Source organism: Pleurodeles waltl, chromosome 1_2, assembly GCF_031143425.1.
Source record: "Pleurodeles waltl isolate 20211129_DDA chromosome 1_2, aPleWal1.hap1.20221129, whole genome shotgun sequence".
Classification (NCBI taxonomy): Eukaryota; Metazoa; Chordata; class Amphibia; order Caudata; family Salamandridae; genus Pleurodeles; species Pleurodeles waltl.
The window spans coordinates 82,902,579-82,922,705 of record NC_090437.1 but is presented as its reverse complement, the minus strand read 5'-3'; the positions used below and the strand labels follow the sequence as shown (position 1 = coordinate 82,922,705).

The 20,127-nt window shown below is 43.0% G+C and overlaps 1 protein-coding gene across 2 annotated transcripts in view; it reads left to right on the top strand.

The window, feature by feature from the left end:
- CORO2A (coronin 2A) overlaps nt 1-20,127 on the top strand; it is a 322,094-nt gene that overhangs the window by 90,352 nt on the left and 211,615 nt on the right. For both annotated transcript variants that reach the window (XM_069236572.1, XM_069236575.1), the window contains one exon: nt 6,931-7,131. In XM_069236572.1, coding sequence (XP_069092673.1) covers nt 6,931-7,131 — 201 coding nt within the window. The remainder of the gene's footprint in view (nt 1-6,930; nt 7,132-20,127) is intronic.

Sequence of the window (20,127 nt, the reverse complement as noted above, 5' to 3'; positions counted from 1 at the left end):
ATATAAAAAAAGTAAATCAGATAACTTTAACCAGAGTTATGGAATTTCAAGTAAAAAAATAAATCAATATGTTGCAAGCTGTTAAATTTTACCATTGCAGTCCATTGGAAACGTCACTAGTGATACTCTGCAACTTGTGAAGTGAGTTTAGAGGAACCAACTTGAAGTTAAGGTGATGCAGATCCCAGGACCAAGCTTCGACAATCAAACCAAGTTTATCTGGCTTGTGAGGCCCGGTGCACAGGTGTCCTGGCTGTCCTTGGTGCTGAACGCAGGAGTCGCAAGTGCTGAAAATTGACACTTGTGGTACTCAGTCACTTGCAGGTCAAATTTGTGGGAGCCCACTGGGGGTAAGCTTGTGTGGGCCCCTAGACCGGGATTCACCAGGCAGAACAACCCTACCTAGCTCAGGTATCTTGGGTACAGAGGTGTGCTTGGCTATCCTTGGTGCTGAATGGGAGGTGCTGGTGCTGGTTTTACCACTGTGACGGTGCTGGAGAGGAAACTGATGCAAACACTTGACAACGGAGCCACTGAGGTGGGTAGTTGAAGTTGCAGGGGTGTTCCCTTGAGATGCAGCATCAAACAAATGGGAACAAATCTTGACAGTGGTAGACACAGAGCTTAGGGTTTTCAATGTCCCAGAGTCTGTAGGAACATGATAGTGGGTTGAAACTTGCGGGAGGTCAGGACTAAGTTTCCTAGAATGCAATTGACCATTTAATTTTGGGCAATCCCTCAGCAGGCCCGATGGCCAGTACTTTCTTGGTTCTCAGAGTGTGCCTTCTACCTGCAAGCAGCTAGTACTTCTAGCCCAAGGGAGCTCTGATGATGCCTTTCAGTTGCAGAGGAGCTTTCTTTCCTTTTGGAGCTGGTCTCTGGTCTGGGACATCATAGTCACGCAGATACAGTGTGGCTGCCACAGGAGCAGAGTTTCATACCTTTTTCTTTGTGGAGTCCTGGCAGTGCAGACACTATTCTCTTCTTTGTCCTTGGTCACAGTTCAGAGCAGTCCTGAGGTTCTGGTGTCAGGGGGTGCTCCTTAAATCCTAGATTTAGGGGCATTATGGGTTTGGAGACAAGTGGCCAGTGGGCTACTACACCCTGCGGGAAAACCTACCCCTGAGGTGACAAATCCAGCGGTGTACCATTGAGACGTGGCTAGACCTTTAGGGGTGTATTCCTCCTGATTGCCTAATTTTCCTACCTACTCTGGTGAAAATGTGCCTGGGGTCAGGGAATGGGTTTGTCTTCCTCTGGGGGTCGGCCTACTTGCATATCAGAGGCGGTGTGCCCTTTGAAGCTCACTGCCACTTCACGAGCTTTTCTGCCAGGAAGGGAGGTGACACCTACCACCCAGGCATGCCTTTGTTCTGACTCCTGGGAATGTTCATAATTTCTTGCAGGTGGTCAGAGTCCTGCCCTGGCAGCAACACCTGTGAGCTGGCAGCCAGAGGACAGGAAAGCTGGGACAACCAGGTGGGCTACCTCTAAGAACACCACCTGGGTGCATACACATGTCAAGGGTGAGAAAGCACATTGTTTGATATCAAACATGACATATATTTGGTGGTACAATAATGGAGCTTGCAACCTGGGGTTGCTCAGGTGCCAGACCATGTTATCCTATGGATTGCCTGTCACTTATAGTAGCCTTTAATGGAAAAGCACACAATAGGGACAAATAAGCTTGCACTTAAATGTCCTCACCTTTGACATAATGCATCCTGCCTTCTGGGTTATGGAGTCCTTCCTTAGGGGTGACAGGCATACATTACAAATAGTGCATATGGTGTGGGAAAAGTCAAGTTCAAGCAGATTACACTGCTTCTGCAGTCTGCAATGGTAGGCCAGCTGACAGTAGTTTACTTGGGTCACTCATGGTGGCACAAACAGTGTTTCAGGCCCTGGTGACCCCTTTAACACCATGCCCTGGGTACCACTGGTACCATATACTAGGGACTTAGAGTTGGGGATACAAATTCATACATACCTGTTTAGAGAGAGAGTGCTGGAACTCGGGCCTGTTTAGCAGGCTCCAGTGCACTGTCCGAGTAAAAAAACAGCAGCTAGTAGTCCATATGGGTGCAAAAACTGTGTGGGGGGCTGCAAAAATCCTGTTTTCCAACAAGAATGTTTTTGGGTAAAGTGGGTGAGCACCCTCAAACGTATATGTTTTTGGTATTTGCATATCCTCTGAAGATTAATCTGAACATGGAGAGACATGCTAGAGTTCTCTTGTAAAAGGCAATAGTATGCACCGTTCCTAGAATGGAATGAAGAGAAAGCACTCCTGTTGTAAAATAGGGTCTGGGGAGGTGTTTTCTTGCGGGTAAAATGTATTTTTCAATGACAGAAAATAAAATTACAAATTTGAAAGGGAATCTGCATCCCATTTACACAGGCAGAATTTTTCATCTGGTGAAAAATTCACCAGATGGAAAATTAATTGCTTTACAAAATGTAATACATTTTTTGAAGGTACTTCTGGATCCTTAGTCAATCCTTAAAAAGTTTGAAATCTACTTGAAATGTAGGAGTAATATTATAGGAGCACATTTCCAATATAAATTGGATATGTTCTGAAGTAGGTGACAATGCTCCCAGCTTATACTTGGAACAAATCAGTTCGAGTTCCCATTGAATGTTTGCATACCTACACCTGCAACTTGCACTTTGATACTACAGCAAAAGCTGGATAAAAATGTTTTAAATAAATACCTGTGATCTTGGATTGCCCTGCCGGCGACAGAAGTTTAGCTGTCCCTTGGCTTTCCTATATTACACAGAAAATGATTGATCAGGGGAGACTCAAGCTTTTTTCTTCCACTATTACTATATCCATGACCGATATATCTTAGGCTAAGAGTGTGTTTTTAACTAGGAATAGAATGCATTGAGAGGCACTTGAAGTAGCTAAAAGTTCTGTTAGGGAAAATTAATGATTTCAGTCTACCCCCATATGGAAACTTACCTGTCCTGGATGGACACCATTTGGGACAGAGTCCTGTTAACAGGATTTAGGCTGGGCTTAGTAAAGTGGCATTTAAGTTTGCCCCCGGGTCAGTTTAGTTCTACTAATGTGTAAATCTATCGCTGTGATGAGTCTCCTGCCCCTCCCCTACCCCCACCCACAGAGTCTGCTCCACTTTACCTTTTTTGTAATTATTCTAGGGCCCTATCCAAAAAGTTCTTAGTCCCATTAATCAGAGCCCATGGCATTAGAAAATGTGGGGAGGCCTTGTTGTATCTGCAATCATTGAATTTCCCTGCTCTTTGCTGTTCTGTCTGTTCTTTTTTAAAATGTGCGATTAGCAGGAGAAAATAAATGGCTATTTGATAGCTTACCGTTGTGTTTTGCTGGTACCTTATATATGTTTTTATCTTCAGCATTTTACTGTGTATTTATCTCTTTTATTTTTTATCAGTGATTATTTGTGATTTATATCTGCTTTAAGCATATTTTGTTTAATTTTATTGTGCTTTTATGGCTATGGCAACCCTCTGAAATAAAGATTTTGAACGAAATAAAAAAAGACTCCAATAGATATTTCATCAGTCTGGCTGCAGTCCTCTAAAAAACAGTAATGTTTTTCAATTGGTGACTACAGTACAGCTGTCATATTGGTATTGTTCCTGATTCAAAATGATTACTTATGCAAAAATATTTGTTCCTTCGGGAAGACAAATTTGATGTGATTATTCAAGTTAAAAAGTGAAGTGTTATAATCATTTTTATATTGGTATATTTACTTATTGTTTCTGTGCTTTAAAGACCTTGGACCATATCTGGGCATTATAGGTGAGAAACTGGGTCCCTTTTATGGTGCCAAAAAAATGCACCACAGCATTTGGTAAGCAATGTAGCCATTTTATTTCACCTAAAGATGGCGCATACATAAGGCATTTCTAAATTGCAGTTTAAAACTAATCAAAGTTTTAAGCTCCCAGAATCCGCAAGAATATAACATTAGCTTGCAGAGGTGGCAGCACTTGAAACAACGGTCTTTGGATACATTATGAATTTGAGGTGAAAGATGCACGCATGAGCCCAAAATGAATCTTAGCAAATTTCAATTAGAGACCAAGAAATTGATGAAGGGCAAAGCTCAGGCATTGTAAATATATATTTTGGCCGCAGCAATGCTAGTTTGACTTTGGAAGTGTTTTGTTTTTGACAACTAGAGGTTGTGACAGGAAAGTTTCCAGGGGGACCCGATAGGTCCTTTTAGCCCGCTTTGGCATTTACCCAGGAGGTGATGGGGCTGCTTTCAGAGCAAAGTGCAGAATGGCCTGCCCAACCATGCAAACTGGGGAATAAAGCGTTGGTGCTAAAATTATAATTGCATGCACTCATTTTGTTTTTCCTGGCACTAATTTACAAAATAAAACTATTGTAGCCTGGGGATACTCGGGGCATAAGGGTGTGGATTTCTAGTTACAAAGTAAAATAATGCACATTTAAAAAAATCTTAGCAAATTATGCCTTGTCGATGGATGATTAGCAACACAAAAGGATAATGGATGTAGTGGTGAAACTTTTCAACCAGTCACCGATCTGGGTTTAATCCATCGTTCTTTTGCGCACCATGCAACTCCAGTTCACACCCAGCCATATGCAAATCAGTCTTGACCATGTTCCCCATGGGAACAGTCCAGCCCGAACTGCCTGGCCAGGTCCTCCCTGGACCGGAAACAAGCATCCTGGGACCGGTTTCAGGGTATCACCCTTCATCTGCCAGGCTAGCTTGAATCCAGTGGCACAGTGAGCAAGTTACCCACGTCTGGGCATACGCTTCCCATTTAGTGCAACATTAGCAACACAAAAGGATGATGGACGGAGTGGTGAAACTTTTCAACCACTCACCCCGAGTCACAGATCTGGGTTTGATCCATCGTTCTTTTGGTCACCATGCAACCCCAGTTCACACCCAGCCATGTCCATGGATGAGTCATTTCTCTATGTGCAAAAAGATAATAAAATATAAAGGCAGTGAGCAGTTGGAATGGGTACATTGGGTAAACTTCTTAAGCTGCACTACACTTGTGAAATCTATTGTATTCAATATAATGCTTAAAAAGGGCTTACATCCGAACCTTGCTTTTCATTGGTTCCTGTATTTGTCACTTACTTTTCCTCCATTTCTATAGGCTGTAGCATATTTCTTGCATTTACCAGTGATTGCTCCTCGTGTGTTTGCTCTTATCAGTGTCCCTAGGCCCAAGTACTGTTTTCATCTGCTTTTGTTTGCCTGCACAGTGCTTGTTTAGAAACAATTAATCTCAAACCAATTTTGGTCTGCAATTCAACCTTACTGCTCAGGGAAAGTGATGAATTTCGAAGACATTTACCTTGATTTATTTTATGAGCTGAGTTAGCAGTCTAGTTGTTGCTCTAACCCCCAACGTAGTCGCGGGGGTGACATTTAACGCATGACCCACAGATAGAGGTCTCAGGGATTGGAGGACTTGGGTTTCCCGTCATGCTTTGCCAATTTGTTGACCCTTTCGGGTTACTCGCAGCTTACACTTGCATACCCGGCATGTGAGGTTCGATGTGGACTGTGGTTCGGGTGTGCCCGAGCTTGGTTGCATGGTACCCGCATCACAATGAGCCTTGGGAGCAGCTAAAGCATGCATTGGCTCTGTTGTTCCGGCAGCGATGGTTGACTGTGAGAGCGTTGAGCCCCTTGAAGGATTGTGTAGACAATTACAAGAGGCTGTGAACCCTGTCAACCAGTGGATTAGCACTGCCGATTTTTGTTATGGCAACCATTGAATGGAACGAGGTAGATCTACCATATTTTTCTGCAGAGGTGAAAGTTGCGGACCTTCTTCACCACGTGATTTCTGAAGCAGTAGTCAACTGTTGCATTAACACAACTCATTAAGCATTAACCGTGGGCAAGTAGCTAAAACTTGGGTTTTAATAATGCTTTTTTAATTTTGGCGTTTCTTCTTGACCATCAGGCGTGTGCGATCTTGGGCCTTTCTCCCTGCCCCTCATGTCTCCTATATGCAATTTTTGGTTTAGTGTCAAGCAGGCTAAATGCTGCTGTGAAACATTTTATGCATACATCATCTTTACATTGCCTAGCTATAAAACATATGCCTTTGCGCTCCATGGAACGCTTGCCAGTGCACAGCGGAGCTTTTTTTTTATTATAACAGCATAATGGCAAATTTGTGATTGCATGAACACAGTTTTCAAAAAAGCATTGAGTTTCTCAATAAACAAGTCGTAAACACTTTAACGGACCTTCAATAACATATTGCACAACTGCTCACCAAGCTACAACTTACAACAAAAAAAGCTTATTAAATAGGCAATATCTAATGAGTTTACCAATGCTTGTTCTTCTTTGAGTTGCAAACAGTTAAGTATCTTGAGGCCCTTGCCATCGAGTGTTTCCCTCTTTCTTTGGGTTACCCTTATCAGTTCAGTTGTACTTAAATATTGAATGCCTTTTTTTGGAAATGTATTTGGAAATATGACCTTTTTTGTCCACGTTTGAAAGGATTAAAACCTGCCACGTGTTCAAGTGCTCTGTGAGTAGTAGGCGTTACTGGAGTCATTATTTATTGTATTTTACCTTTAATTAACATTCTTTAATTAACATTCTCCTTTTCTGGAAGATTATGCTTCAACTGTCTAGGGAAAAACACATAAACGGGTTTTCAGTGGAACATGCACCACCTCTTCCAGTTGAACGTAATTCGGCGTTTTCAGAGTTTAACCGGAAACGCTAATGTTAGCGCAGATGAACTTGCTTTCAGTTTTTAATATGTTTAAACTACAGCAGCAATGTATCCTTTGTATTATTAAATGTGAATTTCCGTTTTGCATTCGTCGTGGCGAAGACCTTCCTTGACCCTTAGTTTCAACTCAAGTTATTTTGTCTTTCTTTCTTATCTTTGTTCATACTCCAGATGTCATGGCAGTCTCAATACCGAAGCTCGAAATACCGTCACGTGTTCGGCAAGGCTGCGACCAAAGAGAACTGTTTTGACTGCGTGCCTATCACGAGCAGCGTCCACGATAACCACTTCTGTGCGGCGAACCCTCAGTTTCTGGCTGTTGTGACAGAATGTGCCGGCGGCGGATCCTTCCTTGTCATACCCTTACAGCAGGTGAGTTCTCTCAGCATTCCTTCAGGTTACTTCCGGCTTGAGGGATGCGTTAAGCGTCCACGGAACACTTCCGAGAGCAGATGGTTTCCACGGAGGATTTTAATACATTTTCGCGCCCTGCACTTGATACTTTTTTGCACCCTCCTCTCTTTTATTTTGATGTAGCTGTAGGAACCATTTCTGGACTACAGGTTGGTAGTTCCTTTGCGGCTCTCAAACAGGAGGCGCCATGGTCATCTACAGGGCACAAGTCCTAAAAAAAGAGGTGAGCGGACTAACCAAGTTAGGCAGTATGCAAGTGACATCATGGTGCATGACATCACAGCGCGCCATCACAGGAAGTGATATCACAACCCATGACCTCACAGAATGTGTCATCACAAAAAGTGACATCAGATTTTAATTGTTCACATACGGTTCACAGGTCTATCATGAGTGCATTTGAGCACTTCTAGATTATGAGATGGTGTCTGGTTTGAGCCAAAGTCATGACGCAACCCTGACGCAATATGTGGGCCTCAGTTTATACATTTTTTGTTTTAAAACTCTGCCACGAAGAAGTTTGCAACAAGGAGAAACATAGCAGTAAATCTATTCTGCTTAATGGGTTGCGAAATCTGCATTTTAAAATATTTTACTGGGTTAAGGCACCTGCTGCAGAGATCTTTGTGTGCCCAGTAAATCCCAGGGAACAGTAATAATGGTAAGATAACTTTGGATGGTAACTGTTGGAAATGGCCCTTTTTGCAGGGTCATCCCCAGTCTTTTTGTCCCCTTCATCCTATTTTTTCTCACCTGTCTTTGTTGGCTTTTGGGACTCTGGGCACGTTACCACTGCTAACCAGTGCTAAAGTGCATATGCTCTCTGTGTAAAGTGTACAGTTAATTGGATAATCCATGATTGGCATATTTGATTTACTGGTAAATCCCTAGTAAAGTGCACTAAAGGTGCCCAGGGCCTGTAAATCAAATGCTACTAGTGGGCCTGCAGCACTGGTTGTGCCACCCGCATTAGTAGCCCTGCAAACATGGCTCAGACCTGCCACTGAAGTCTGTGTGTGCAGTTTTAACCTGTAAATTCGACTTGGCAAGTGTACCGACTTGCCAGGCCTCAACCTTCCCTTTTGCTACATGTAAGGCACCCATAAGTTAGGCCCCAGGTAGCCCCATGGGCAGGGTGCAGTGTATGTTTAAGGTAGGACGTATACTAGTGTGTTTTATATGTCCTAACAGTGAAATACTGCCAGATTCGGTTTTCAGTGTGCAAGGCCTATCCCTCTCATAGGTTAACATGGGGGCTGCCTTTAAATATCCTTAAAGGGCAGATTCTCTTTGAGAGCAGATAAAAATGTGGAGTTTAGGCTCTCTGAGCTCACAATTTAAAAATACATCTTTTAGTGAAGTTGGTTTTTAGATTGTTAGTTTGAAAATGCCACTTTTAGAAAGTAGGCTTTTTCTTGCTTAATCCATTCTGTGACTCTGCCTGTTTGTGGACTTCCCCATCTGGGTCAGTTTGACAGTTGGGCTGTTCACACCTCTCCTCTAGACAGTGACACAAAGGGGGCTGGGGTGTAGCCTGCATATCTTGATTATCCATCTGTGCTGGAGGGGAGGGGAGGAGTGGTCACTCACACCTGAAAGGACTGTGCCTGCCCTCACAGAATGCCGTCTCCGACTACCTGGTGAGTGTCTGGGGCCTAGCCTAGACAAGGAAGGATCTTGCAAACACTTGAGACTTTGCTTTGAAGTTTGCCAACTTCAAAGGCAGAACTGGGTATAAGAAGAAGACCCAAAACCCCAGACTTTTAGAATCTTTATGGAATCACGAGGAACCTCTGCAAAGAGAAGAGCTGAAGAGCTGGAGAAGGAGTACTGTCCCTTTGCTGTGTTGCTTTGCTGGACTGGCCTACAGTTGCTGCTTCTGCCTGAAAAGAGTGCAAAGGGTGAACATTGCTGTGTGTCCTGCTAAAGAAAATTCTCCAAGGGCTTGGAGTAGAGGTTGGCTCCTGTTGGAAGTCTCAGAGACATCAAAGACTTCAGTTTCCTTGACCTGCAGCACTGGGAAAGTTTTTTGTGCTGTTCAAGAGGAGGAACCACCGCGCCACTCCCAACGATGCCACTGGCCTGCACCGTGACCTGCCGACGCAACACGGAGTGGCATTGCCACTCTTTGCATCACGACCCTGGTCTCCCCGACGCGGTCATTGGATGACTTCACAGAGCCGATGCTCGCACTGCAGCCTGTGGGCCCCGCACTTCGGCATCTCCTGCTCACACCGCAGCCTGGGCATCCCCAACGACGATGCTCCTGCTGACACCACTGCTGCCTGCACTGTGGCCTGTGGACACCGTTTGTGAGGTACACAAAGCACGGTCCCGTCCCGCACTCAGCCCCGGTCTACTGACGCCAGCACCATTGACTCCTGTGTCATCACCAGGCATCCTGTCTGCACCGTGGATTGTGGACACCGCTCGTGAGGGTCACGAAGCACCGTCCTGTCCCGCACCGCTGGCTTGGGCTTACCGACAACAGCGCTTCAGCAACGACGACTACGCTGCCTGCACCGTGACCTCTGGACACCGAATGTCACATCGCCCTGCTTCACACTGAAGCCTGGTCTCACCGATGACGCTGGATGCCGTCACCGAGCCGTGCCTGCACCGTGACCTGTGGGCACCACACATCGCATCGTCCCCCTTCGCACCGCAGCACCGACGCCATCCACGCCGGCACACCTGACTTCATCATCCTGGAGTTCAATCCACAACGCGTGTGACCTCAAGGGACCGACGACTCCTGCACCGACTCCGGAACCGACACCGCAACGTCAGCGACGCCGCTCTCCAGAGCTCACCGCGAGGATCACGATGCCCTGCAAATCCAAGGTACTGTTTGTGGGTCTTACCCACACCGTAGCAGGCCCGCAACGCCGCGGCCTGCCTGAACTATTGGTTTTGCTGATCACAACGCCGTGATAGCCCCAGGTGGAGCTATCGACTTCAAGGAACTGCATTTTTGAGTAAATCTTGCAGAATTCAATTTTTATTACTGTATATTGGATTTTTATCGTATTTGGTCTTGTTTTATATAGAAAAATATTGGATATTTTTCTAAAACTGGTCTGGTGTCCTTTTGTAGCGTTTTCACTTATTACTGTGTGTTATGTGCAAATGCTTTACACATTGCTTCTGAGATAAGCCTGACTGCTCGTGCCAAGCTACCAATGGGGTAAGGATGGATTATCTGAGTGGGTATCTCCCTTATCCTGACTAGAGTGAGGGTCCCTACTTGGACAGGGTGCAAACCGACTGCCAACTAGAGACCCCATTTCTAACAGTAAAATATTTGATGGAGAGACCTATATTTTCCCTAGTCCCAATTTTGAATCAAAGTAGCTTAGAGAGTCAATGTGTCTCCTGCAAAGCTTCTGCAGATAACCGTGTTAAAAGCAGTAACTCACTTACTTAGCAACAAAATTAAAAAAACAGACATTCTTTTGTTACTCGCAGTTCAACCTGTACATTGTAATCCTTTTGATATAGCACAGCAAGCGATGAAGGAGATGTGACTGCTACATCTTGTAACCCTCACTGTCTTATGTAGCACATCTTGTGGATTGATTTACACATTTATAAAATTTATTCAATGTGTACGTTTGATATAAAACGCTGACACCATGCACTGGGATGAGTAGCGCTATAAAAGAAATAAAACAAAATTGTGGTTTTTAAATTGGTATGTGTATAAATAATATGACAGACCAACACATCTGACATTCTTACAGGGCATGCATATCCTTATATATAGGGGCTGAACACTGTAAAAAGTATGCCTCTCTTGAATATTTGTGAAGTGATAACAACAAGCTGTGGATCTTTGTTTCCCCTCCCCTGCATTTACATTTAGGTGTGAGGATCAGATAGATATCAGTCGAGGCAGTGGAACAAAAGGATGCCTGATGGCCCCTTAAATTCGAGTCTGAAACATGAAAGCCCCCTCGCCGCCTGCACGTTGCTGCTCGAAACGAGAGCAGAGAAGTTGCAGGCGCTGCTGAATGTGTCCCGGTGTCTGAAAATTCCACCGGGACATGTTCAACCTATTTCAGTGGGGCCCACTTCTTGCATGGTGTACAGCGTCGACCCTGTGAAAATAGCGGGTGGACGCCGTGTACCTGCGTGTACCCTTCACTTGTGCCCTGGTCATCTGTATATGTGTGCTATGTATGAAAATACCCTCAACTTCCTTTTCCCAAGAAACCGCAAAGCGGAAATATTTACACTAGCATGTACTCAACAGATCACATTGCTTTTCCTTTATTCTTATGCGACAAGGTTTACTGGTGGTATACAATTGTTTGAAGCACGGCACTTAAGGGAAATGCTTGGTACATGCTTAGGCAACGTTTGACATGAATGCCACCTGTTTCACATGGTCACTTACATTAAAAAGCATATCATTATAATAGCTTATTTCAGCTTATTCTTCCATAACGATATAGAATAACACTGTATAAGAGTCAGTACAATACACATGCACAAGAGTGTGTGAAAGAATAAGACGGCAAGCATATCAATAAGAATTCATCAACAATCTAAGCACAGCATAGAGAAATGTACATTGTATATTATACAACTGCATTACAAAATTACATCCTTTATAACCTCTCTGCAGACAGATCACTGCAATGAGAAATGGGATAACAACTGCAGGAAATAAAATTAAATACACCATGTTACTACAGAAGTGTGTTTTGCCAAAATGATTAAAAAGCATTCAAGGTAGTGCAAATTGAAGTAACTAGTGCCCCCATACCATGGAGAACCTCTACAAGGAAACGCCACCAGTGGCAGACAACTGTTAAGAATAAGACACCCATGTTGATAATTGTCTATAGCCAGGTTAAGGGCATGCTGGATCACTATGTATCTATGATGAGTCTCCCAAGCCTAGTGTAAGAATTTGGCTATTGTAAAATTTACTGGGAGGTTACCATAGAGCAACAATGGAATATTTGTCCCAACCTTGGTACCTCGGTGCATGAATTTATCAAAGTGGATTGCAAGCAATTGATTGGAATGTTAAATGTTAGTAAAGTAAACTCTTGCTATGCTCCCTTAAATATTTATATCCAAGTTATAAGTGCTGTATTTGTGTGGTCACCTCTCCAGGCAGCAATTGCGCCAGCACCACTAAGCCAGGAACAATGCCAGGATTCAGCATGTCACTGCACAGTTTTCCCTGGTAAGCCTCACTGAATGCCCTCCTAAAATTGAGAAATTCCAAATATGAAGGGCATTTCTTCACATTTAAATGTGTAGTTATAATGCTTTGAAGATAAAAGGCCTGATAATAGCACCCAATTCCTTGTGCAACAAGACATGGACATTATGGAGTGCCTCATGTGCAGTTATCCACTCCTCAAGGCTGGCATGGAACAGCTTGCCTATAGTCTTTTCCCATAAATACAGAAAAGAGATAAAATGGTAGTTCATGTGAATTGATACTGTTTTCTTCTTATATAAGGTGATGATTTTTGGGAGACTTCCATAACATATGGATCTGCCCGCTGATTCAATCACATGCGACAAGCAAGAAAGACAGACCATTCTACAGGTTCGCCTGAAAGCTGTTATTGCCTGGAGTTTCAGACTATTCAATCTAACCAAACTAGATGGCTTTATAGACTCGAAATCAAGCAATGCTAATTGTAACAAGTGGGACAGAGAAACAATGGTAATGAAGCTTTGTGTGTACTGGCAGGCTAGTTTATAGAGACATTGTTTATTGGTATCCGTCTGGCCTATGGTACTTGCACCATAATCATCCTTAATTATTTCAGTCAGCATCTCACCAACCAGTGAGCTCCCTAATCCGGTCCATCAGCCGTCTTACACATCCGTAAAACCCCCTGGGTTTTCCCCACTTACCCCGCTAGAGGAAATAACGGGGACACTTTTTCTTACTTAGGGGGTCATTAAGAGTTTGGTGGACGGAAACATCTGTCCGCCTAACTCCTGATGAGTAGACCGATGTGGAGCTATTTGTCTCCTTACCTGACCCATTGCAACTTTCCCACCTGGCTGACCTGAGGAAACCAGCCCAGTGGGAAAGGTGTGACAGCATTGTTCCTGGCCCATAATTGAGCCTGCAGCTACGCTGCTGCACGCAGGGTGCACAAACACCCTTGAAATGCACAGCACAGCAGACAATGAGCATTTCAAGGGTGCTGGGCAGGGTGACCCCTGCAGTGCCCATGCCACAGGCATTGGCAGTGCAGGGGCCTCCTGTGGCTTCCTGCACTTGTTCTCTGCCAGCCTTTTCATGGTGGTGGTGAAACCACCATGAAAAGACTGGCGGAGAACAAGGTTATAATCAACAGGGCAGCATTGAGTTTATCGCCACGCTGGCTGATTACAACCAGGACTGCCATGAGCCCGTCAGGATCTTGGATCCTGGCGAGGATGGCGGTAGGTTGGCGGGTCTGCCCACCAACTTCGTAATGTGGTGATCAACCGCCACAGCTGTGGCAGTCCAACCGCCACTGTAAGTCTGGCGGTCTTGTGACCACCAGACTCGTAATCGGCCCCCTAGACTTCCCTGTCCAGAGTAAATTCCAGATCCGTTTCCCAATGCACTCTGATGGATACCCTTTGGGAAGCTGTACATTCAACCCACCAACTCTCTTCCAGTTCAGAAGCTACACTGTATCTTTTGCTTCGTTGAGCTTCAGAACTTATAAAGGCTGCTGATAACATCTTTAACATCTTTGCTTCTGTTTTTATAGAGTCAGAACTCACATTCTATGCAGAGGCAAACTTTTAATGTGGAAGTGCCGGTACTGTTCCCAATCGTGAAAGCTCTCTTTCATTTTATTTTTCAAATACTGATATTAGCTTAATGCGCAACTGCTCAGTACAAGCCTCTGAGGTACCAAAAGTGTGGAGTAATTGCACCTTTGCTTTTCACATTTTTACAGACTCACCCATCCTGAGAGGTAGCAGTTCCTTTTAACAAGATAAGCTGCCCTGAAACAGCTGCTCTTTTCATTGTTAAATTACATTCACTGAGATCACAGTACAAACATACTATCCACTTGTATAGCACAAAATAAATTATATCAAGTCACTTGTGCAAATTTGTGAAAAGTAATTTTAGGTTAAAAAAATATACACATCAGAACTAGTGACAGAATAAACACAGGTTGACTTTTCGGACAATTGAAAAATGTAATATTAATATTACTGCTTCCATCATGAAAAAAGAAAACATTACATTTGTTGGTGAGAAGTCTGTGCCTACCACCATGGGTGAAAGTACTCAAACAAAGCAAGCTATGTATTAGACAAGTGTAGTAGAGTAAACTCTGATAACACTGATATGTCCTCAAACTTTTGAGTAAAGAGTAAACCACTAAACTAATTTCTCCGAAGGAAGAACATAATCATGGTCGGTCGTGTTTTGTGGGCATCTATATCTAAGTGAATTATAGGAAGGCTCAAGGAGAGTTTACACCTGTTGAGAGAGCTGTAATGAGGAAATACAAAGTTAGAGATAAGCTAGAAGATTCATTGACACATCCCTCTTTCAAGACTTCACCAAAGCATCTGGGATCCCAGCGTTAGGCTGGGTGAGAGTCTAATAAAATTTAAGATGATGTTTGCTGACGCTTCGGAAAATATTCCTAAAGAAAGTCTACAAGTTCTCTTCTAGAACAGTATTTCCCGTTGGTAAATGTAGATGTTCCTAGTAATTTATGAAGGAAAGTCTTAATTTTATTAAAGCCACGGAGGCGAGTATTATGCATTCTAATCTTGCCTTCATATTACAACAGCAATCAAGAACTACGAATCCCAAGAGGCTTAGCAACAGGCTGGCCAATGGGATAAAAGAATGAAACAATAGTAAGCACCAATGAGATAATACCATAAACCATAGAGTACACACTGGACTTTAAGCAGCCCTCTCTTCTTGTGCGAGAAGGTTAAGAAGAGTCATAAAACAAAGGAAAAATGGAGCAACAAATAGCGATTGCCAGAATAAACAACAAGAAGAAGTGAGGAGAAGGAAGATAGAGATGGAAAACTGGCCTCTTTATGATGATGTCGGTGGAAATGCTGGATTCGTTGTTAGGGAGAGAATATAAAAAAAATGTTAATAGTAATTGCAGTGGGATAATACTCGCCTCCGTGTCTTTAATAAAATTACCACTTTCTGTCATTAATTACTAGGAAAATCTAAATTTTATGTCAAGACCAAAGGCTCCTATTATGCTAGTTTAAAGCACATCAATCACTATTGAAGTTGCAGTTTGAACATATTTACAATAAAATGTTCTAAAAACATTGTTGTTGGACCAGTTGGCCGACCTCAGAATGTCCTCAAGACTGCATCCTGCCCAAAAGGCTTTAGAGGCCAAGGCACCCCTTGAAGAATGAGCCCCAAAAGTAGAAATGTCAATACCTGCCAAAGACCTGACCCATTTGACCCAATGAGCTAGAGTAGCAATGGAAACTGGTTTGTGAGGTTTACGAAAATAAATCTGTAGTTGGTGGAAAGAGGACATTCTGAGGTTGAGCGTACGTTTCTCATATTCTTTTAAACACAATCCCACACAAAGTTTAGGTTTATTTGGAAAAAAAGGGTAAAAAAAACAGTATGTAAATTGGTTTTAGTGCATTTGCTAATATGAAACAGAACCGCCGTAGGAGTATACGGACGAGAAGATACTTATAAAGATTAGACATCAGACACACGTTTAATAGAAATAAGACATAGCAACATGGTCAATTTTGCTGAAAGCATTTTCAAACAAAGGTCTACATTATCAGGCCAAGTAATAAACAGATTCAACACTACAGTTACATCCCACAGATTTATACAAAATATACTTGGCAGAAGGAGGTTTGGAAGCAACAGATTAACGGGTGTTCTTCGACAGGTTTGCCATTGATATACTGATGCTTCATAGAGCTTGCTGATCTGTATAAATTGATGGTTCTGTAGGACTTACCTGAGCAAGCTTCTGCAGCAAGGAAATTAATGATATAGATTATATCCGTTGGTACACTTTCCCACACACCAGCTTGTCAATTTTGCTGAAAGCATTTTCAAACAAAGGTCTACATTATCAGGCCAAGTAATAAACAGATTCAACACTACAGTTACATCCCACAGATTTATACAAAATATACTTGGCAGAAGGAGGTTTGGAAGCAACAGATTAACGGGTGTTCTTCGACAGGTTTGCCATTGATATACTGATGCTTCATAGAGCTTGCTGATCTGTATAAATTGATGGTTCTGTAGGACTTACCTGAGCAAGCTTCTGCAGCAAGGAAATTAATGATATAGATTATATCCGTTGGTACACTTTCCCACACACCAGCTTGTCCATAGAGACCATGCTGATTTATAGGCCTTTCTTTTTCCCGGTGCCTAGGCATTGTTAATGAATTCTGAAGCTTCTGACAAAATGAAGATACTGTGCTGGGAAGGCTTGAAACTTTCCAAGCTGAGAGTGTTAGGGAGTTGTTGATTACAAGGTTGTGGTGAGATCCTGATGGATCTAGAAGAAGGGACAGAAAAGATGGGAGAAGGACTGGGAAGTCCATTGTTGGTTCGAGAAGAGGGGGAAACCAAACTTGAGACTGCCAAAAAGGGACAACTATGACCAAGGTAGCTTTCTGACATCTGACTTGGGCTAACACTCTGTTGATCATGATAAAAGGAGGAAAAGCATAGTTGATCATCTAAAACCAATCTTGCATAAAAGCATCTGTTGCTAGGCCAAGGGATCTGGTCGCTAATTGTAGGAGTGTGGTAACTGTGAATATAGGTGGGACGCGAGGCGATCTGTGCTGAAAGGACCTCATTTGTCTGACAGAATCTGAAATATCGAAGAATGGAGTTTCCAATCGCTGTAGTCTTTGAGATGACGGAATGCCAGTCTGCAATGGAATTTTAAATACCTGGAAGATACTCTGCTTGAAGAGAAATCTTGGGGGAAAGACAGAACTCCCAAAGGTCTTTGCTAACTGAGCTAAAGTTTTTGATTTGGCACCTCCGAGGTGATTGATGTATTGGACAGCAGAGACGTCCATGCGTAGAAGAATAGAACATTGTACTTTGTGTTTTGCAGGGCTTTTGATTGCAAAGGAGCCCGCGAGCATCTCTATACAATTGATGTGCAATTTGGACCCCTCTAAAGACCATGTACCGCCAGTCGATATTGGTCCAAAGCGGGCGCCCCAGCCCGTTCGGCTTGAATCTGATTGTAAAGCAAGATCGGGAGCTGAGGCAAAAGATGGTCCTGCCGTTCAAGGCATCTAAATAGTGAATCAACCACTCTAGACAGGACTCTACGTCTAATTTTATGAGGTCGGAGTAGGCTAAAGCTTCGCATAGTTGGAGAATATTTAAGCGTTATAGAGCCCGATAATGTAGGGGTCCCGTAAATATGGCTTGAATGGAGGAAGAAAGAAGGCCTATGATTCTTGCAAGGGATCTGAGGGAGATTTGATCTTTGTGGAGGGTGGGAAGGAGCTCTTTTTTGATTAAACTTACATTTGAAATATGGAAATGAAGGGTAGCGGTAGAGGAATCTTTTAAGAAACCTAGGAACTCTATTTGCTGAGTGGGAATCATAATTGATTTTTCTTAGTTTTTTATCACAAAGCCCAGATCTGAAAGAAGTGAGCATGTGAGTTGAAGATGGGAGTAAAGACTTTGAACATCCTGGCTCATGATAAGGATATCGTCTAGATAGCTTATGAGTCTTATACCTAGAGATCTGAGATGAGCAACTACCTGTGTCATTACTTTTGTGAAACACTAGAGAGCCAAAGAAAGCCTAAAAGGAAGGGCAGAAAACTAATAGGTTTGTGTCTACCATTGGAATTGAAGATATTTCCTGTGAGGCAGGTGAATGCGTATTGTGAGATAAGCATGCTGTAAATCCAGTCTCGCCATCTAATCGTATTGAAGTAAAATATCTCTGAGATGGATTATAGTTTCCATTTTAAATTGGCGATATACCACAAAGTGATTGAACAGCTTGAGATTGATGACAGGTCTTAACTTTTTGTTTTTCTTTTGAACAAAAAAGAGGGAACTCAAGAAACCTGTGGGATCCGGAAGAGAGAGTTGAATTTCATTCTTCTATAGGAGAGATTGAATTTCTAAAGATATGAGATTGGTCATTTCAAAGTAAAACTTTAGAGTGGGGGAGAAGACATCTTGAAATGGAGGGGAGTAGAATTCTATAAAATAACCTTGTATTGTATTTAAAATCCAAGGGTCTGTTGTAATTGTTTGCCATTTTGATAGGAAAAAATGGAAGACGTCTTCCTATTGGAAGGCCAGAAAACAGGCTTACCCTGGGGAATATTGGATTTGAAATATTGTTGTCCACGGCCACGATACCCTCTGGACCTCTGTGGATAGAACTAGGGCTTGTACTCCTAGACATTGTAGGATGCATTAAAGGAGCCTCTTGAACCCTGGTTACGGGAGGCACGGCTGGTAAAGCAGCTCCTGCCTCTACTAGCCCGTGCAAAAACCTGGTGGTTGAAGTTCTTTTTTAAAGATTGCTGGTCTTTGTCGATGGATGAAAACATTGTGACGTAGCGACTGAGGTCCTTGAATAAATCGCCAAAAAGTTGGCCTTCTGCTTGTATACCAGGATCGAGGCTGGCCAGATTGGCAAGTTTTGGGTCTAATTTTAATAGTAAACCTCTTCTACTTTCATGGATAATAGCCGATTTAGCATTGCCTAATAAACAAAAGGCCCTTTGGACCCAAAGAGAGAGATCTGAAGGACTGATGTCCTCATTATCCAGCCTAGCTGATTCATCCAGGTCAAAAATACGTTTGAGCGGGCCAAGCACATCCTATGTGCTGGAAGAAATATATTCTCCAACATGGGAGGCTGGTAACCATTCTGAGAGTGGTGAATGAGTGAAGGCTCAAACCTGGGAACCCTTTCAGCATCCATAATAGTGTTGGCAAGAAAAGGATCAGGATAAATTAATTTGTTTCTCTCAGAAGGAGGAGGGAGAAGAGGTAGAGTAATTGTTACCAGCCATGTCAGATTTACCCATATCATCCATGTCATCATCTGTGTCCAATATTATTGAAATAATTATTCTTTTTGGCGCTTCATCAATATGTTTTAATTTCGATTTGCATTTAGAATGCAGATTGGAAGATTTTTTTGAATCCTTAGAAGTATTCCCTTCCTTGCACGGAGGCCTGAGAAGAAGTAAATCCTCAGTCTGCTGTGAGGAAATTTCACTAATCGATTGTGCTTCATTAGAGGTACATTTCTTTTTTATAAGTGGTGAAATCCTTTGCGTTTTCTGCTTTCCCCTACAGATTGAGCCAATAAAGTAGTGGGCATCATATTCATTACAGTATTTTGAATGTTCTTAGACATTTTTTCCATTGAAACCTGAGGGGCTTGTTCCACCGAGGATTGAATAAAATCATTTCATTCTTTGTTTGTAATATTCCCCATCATCAATGATGTCAGGCATCAAAGGGGAGCTATCTAATTCGATTTTAAATAAGAGGAGTGAAAAATAGTTGGTAAATAAGGGGTTAATACAGGCTGGTAGCAAAAAAGGGCGGGGAAAGAAGCAAAGACACTCTCCTGAAGCGTGTACTTGAGGTTTGAAAAAGCCCTTGTCAGTAAGGAGAGGTGGAGTTTGAAGCCGCACCCCTTCAGACGAGTCAGAAGGCAGAGAGTGGCAGCGTTGCTCCGTTACGAAGCAGCTGGAGCATGAGGTAAAGGGGGAAGAACGGCAAGGCTCCGCGACAGTTGAGACTGATGCAGTCTCGTGAGCCGTTAAAGAAGGAAATGGCGGGTGCGAGTCCCACAGAAGGAATAGGGTGCGAGGCACAACAGAAGATAAAAGCATGCACGCAGTGTGACAAAACAGACCGAATGAAAGGAAAGCGCTCCGAGCGTATACCAACGATAGTGTAACTAATGTAAA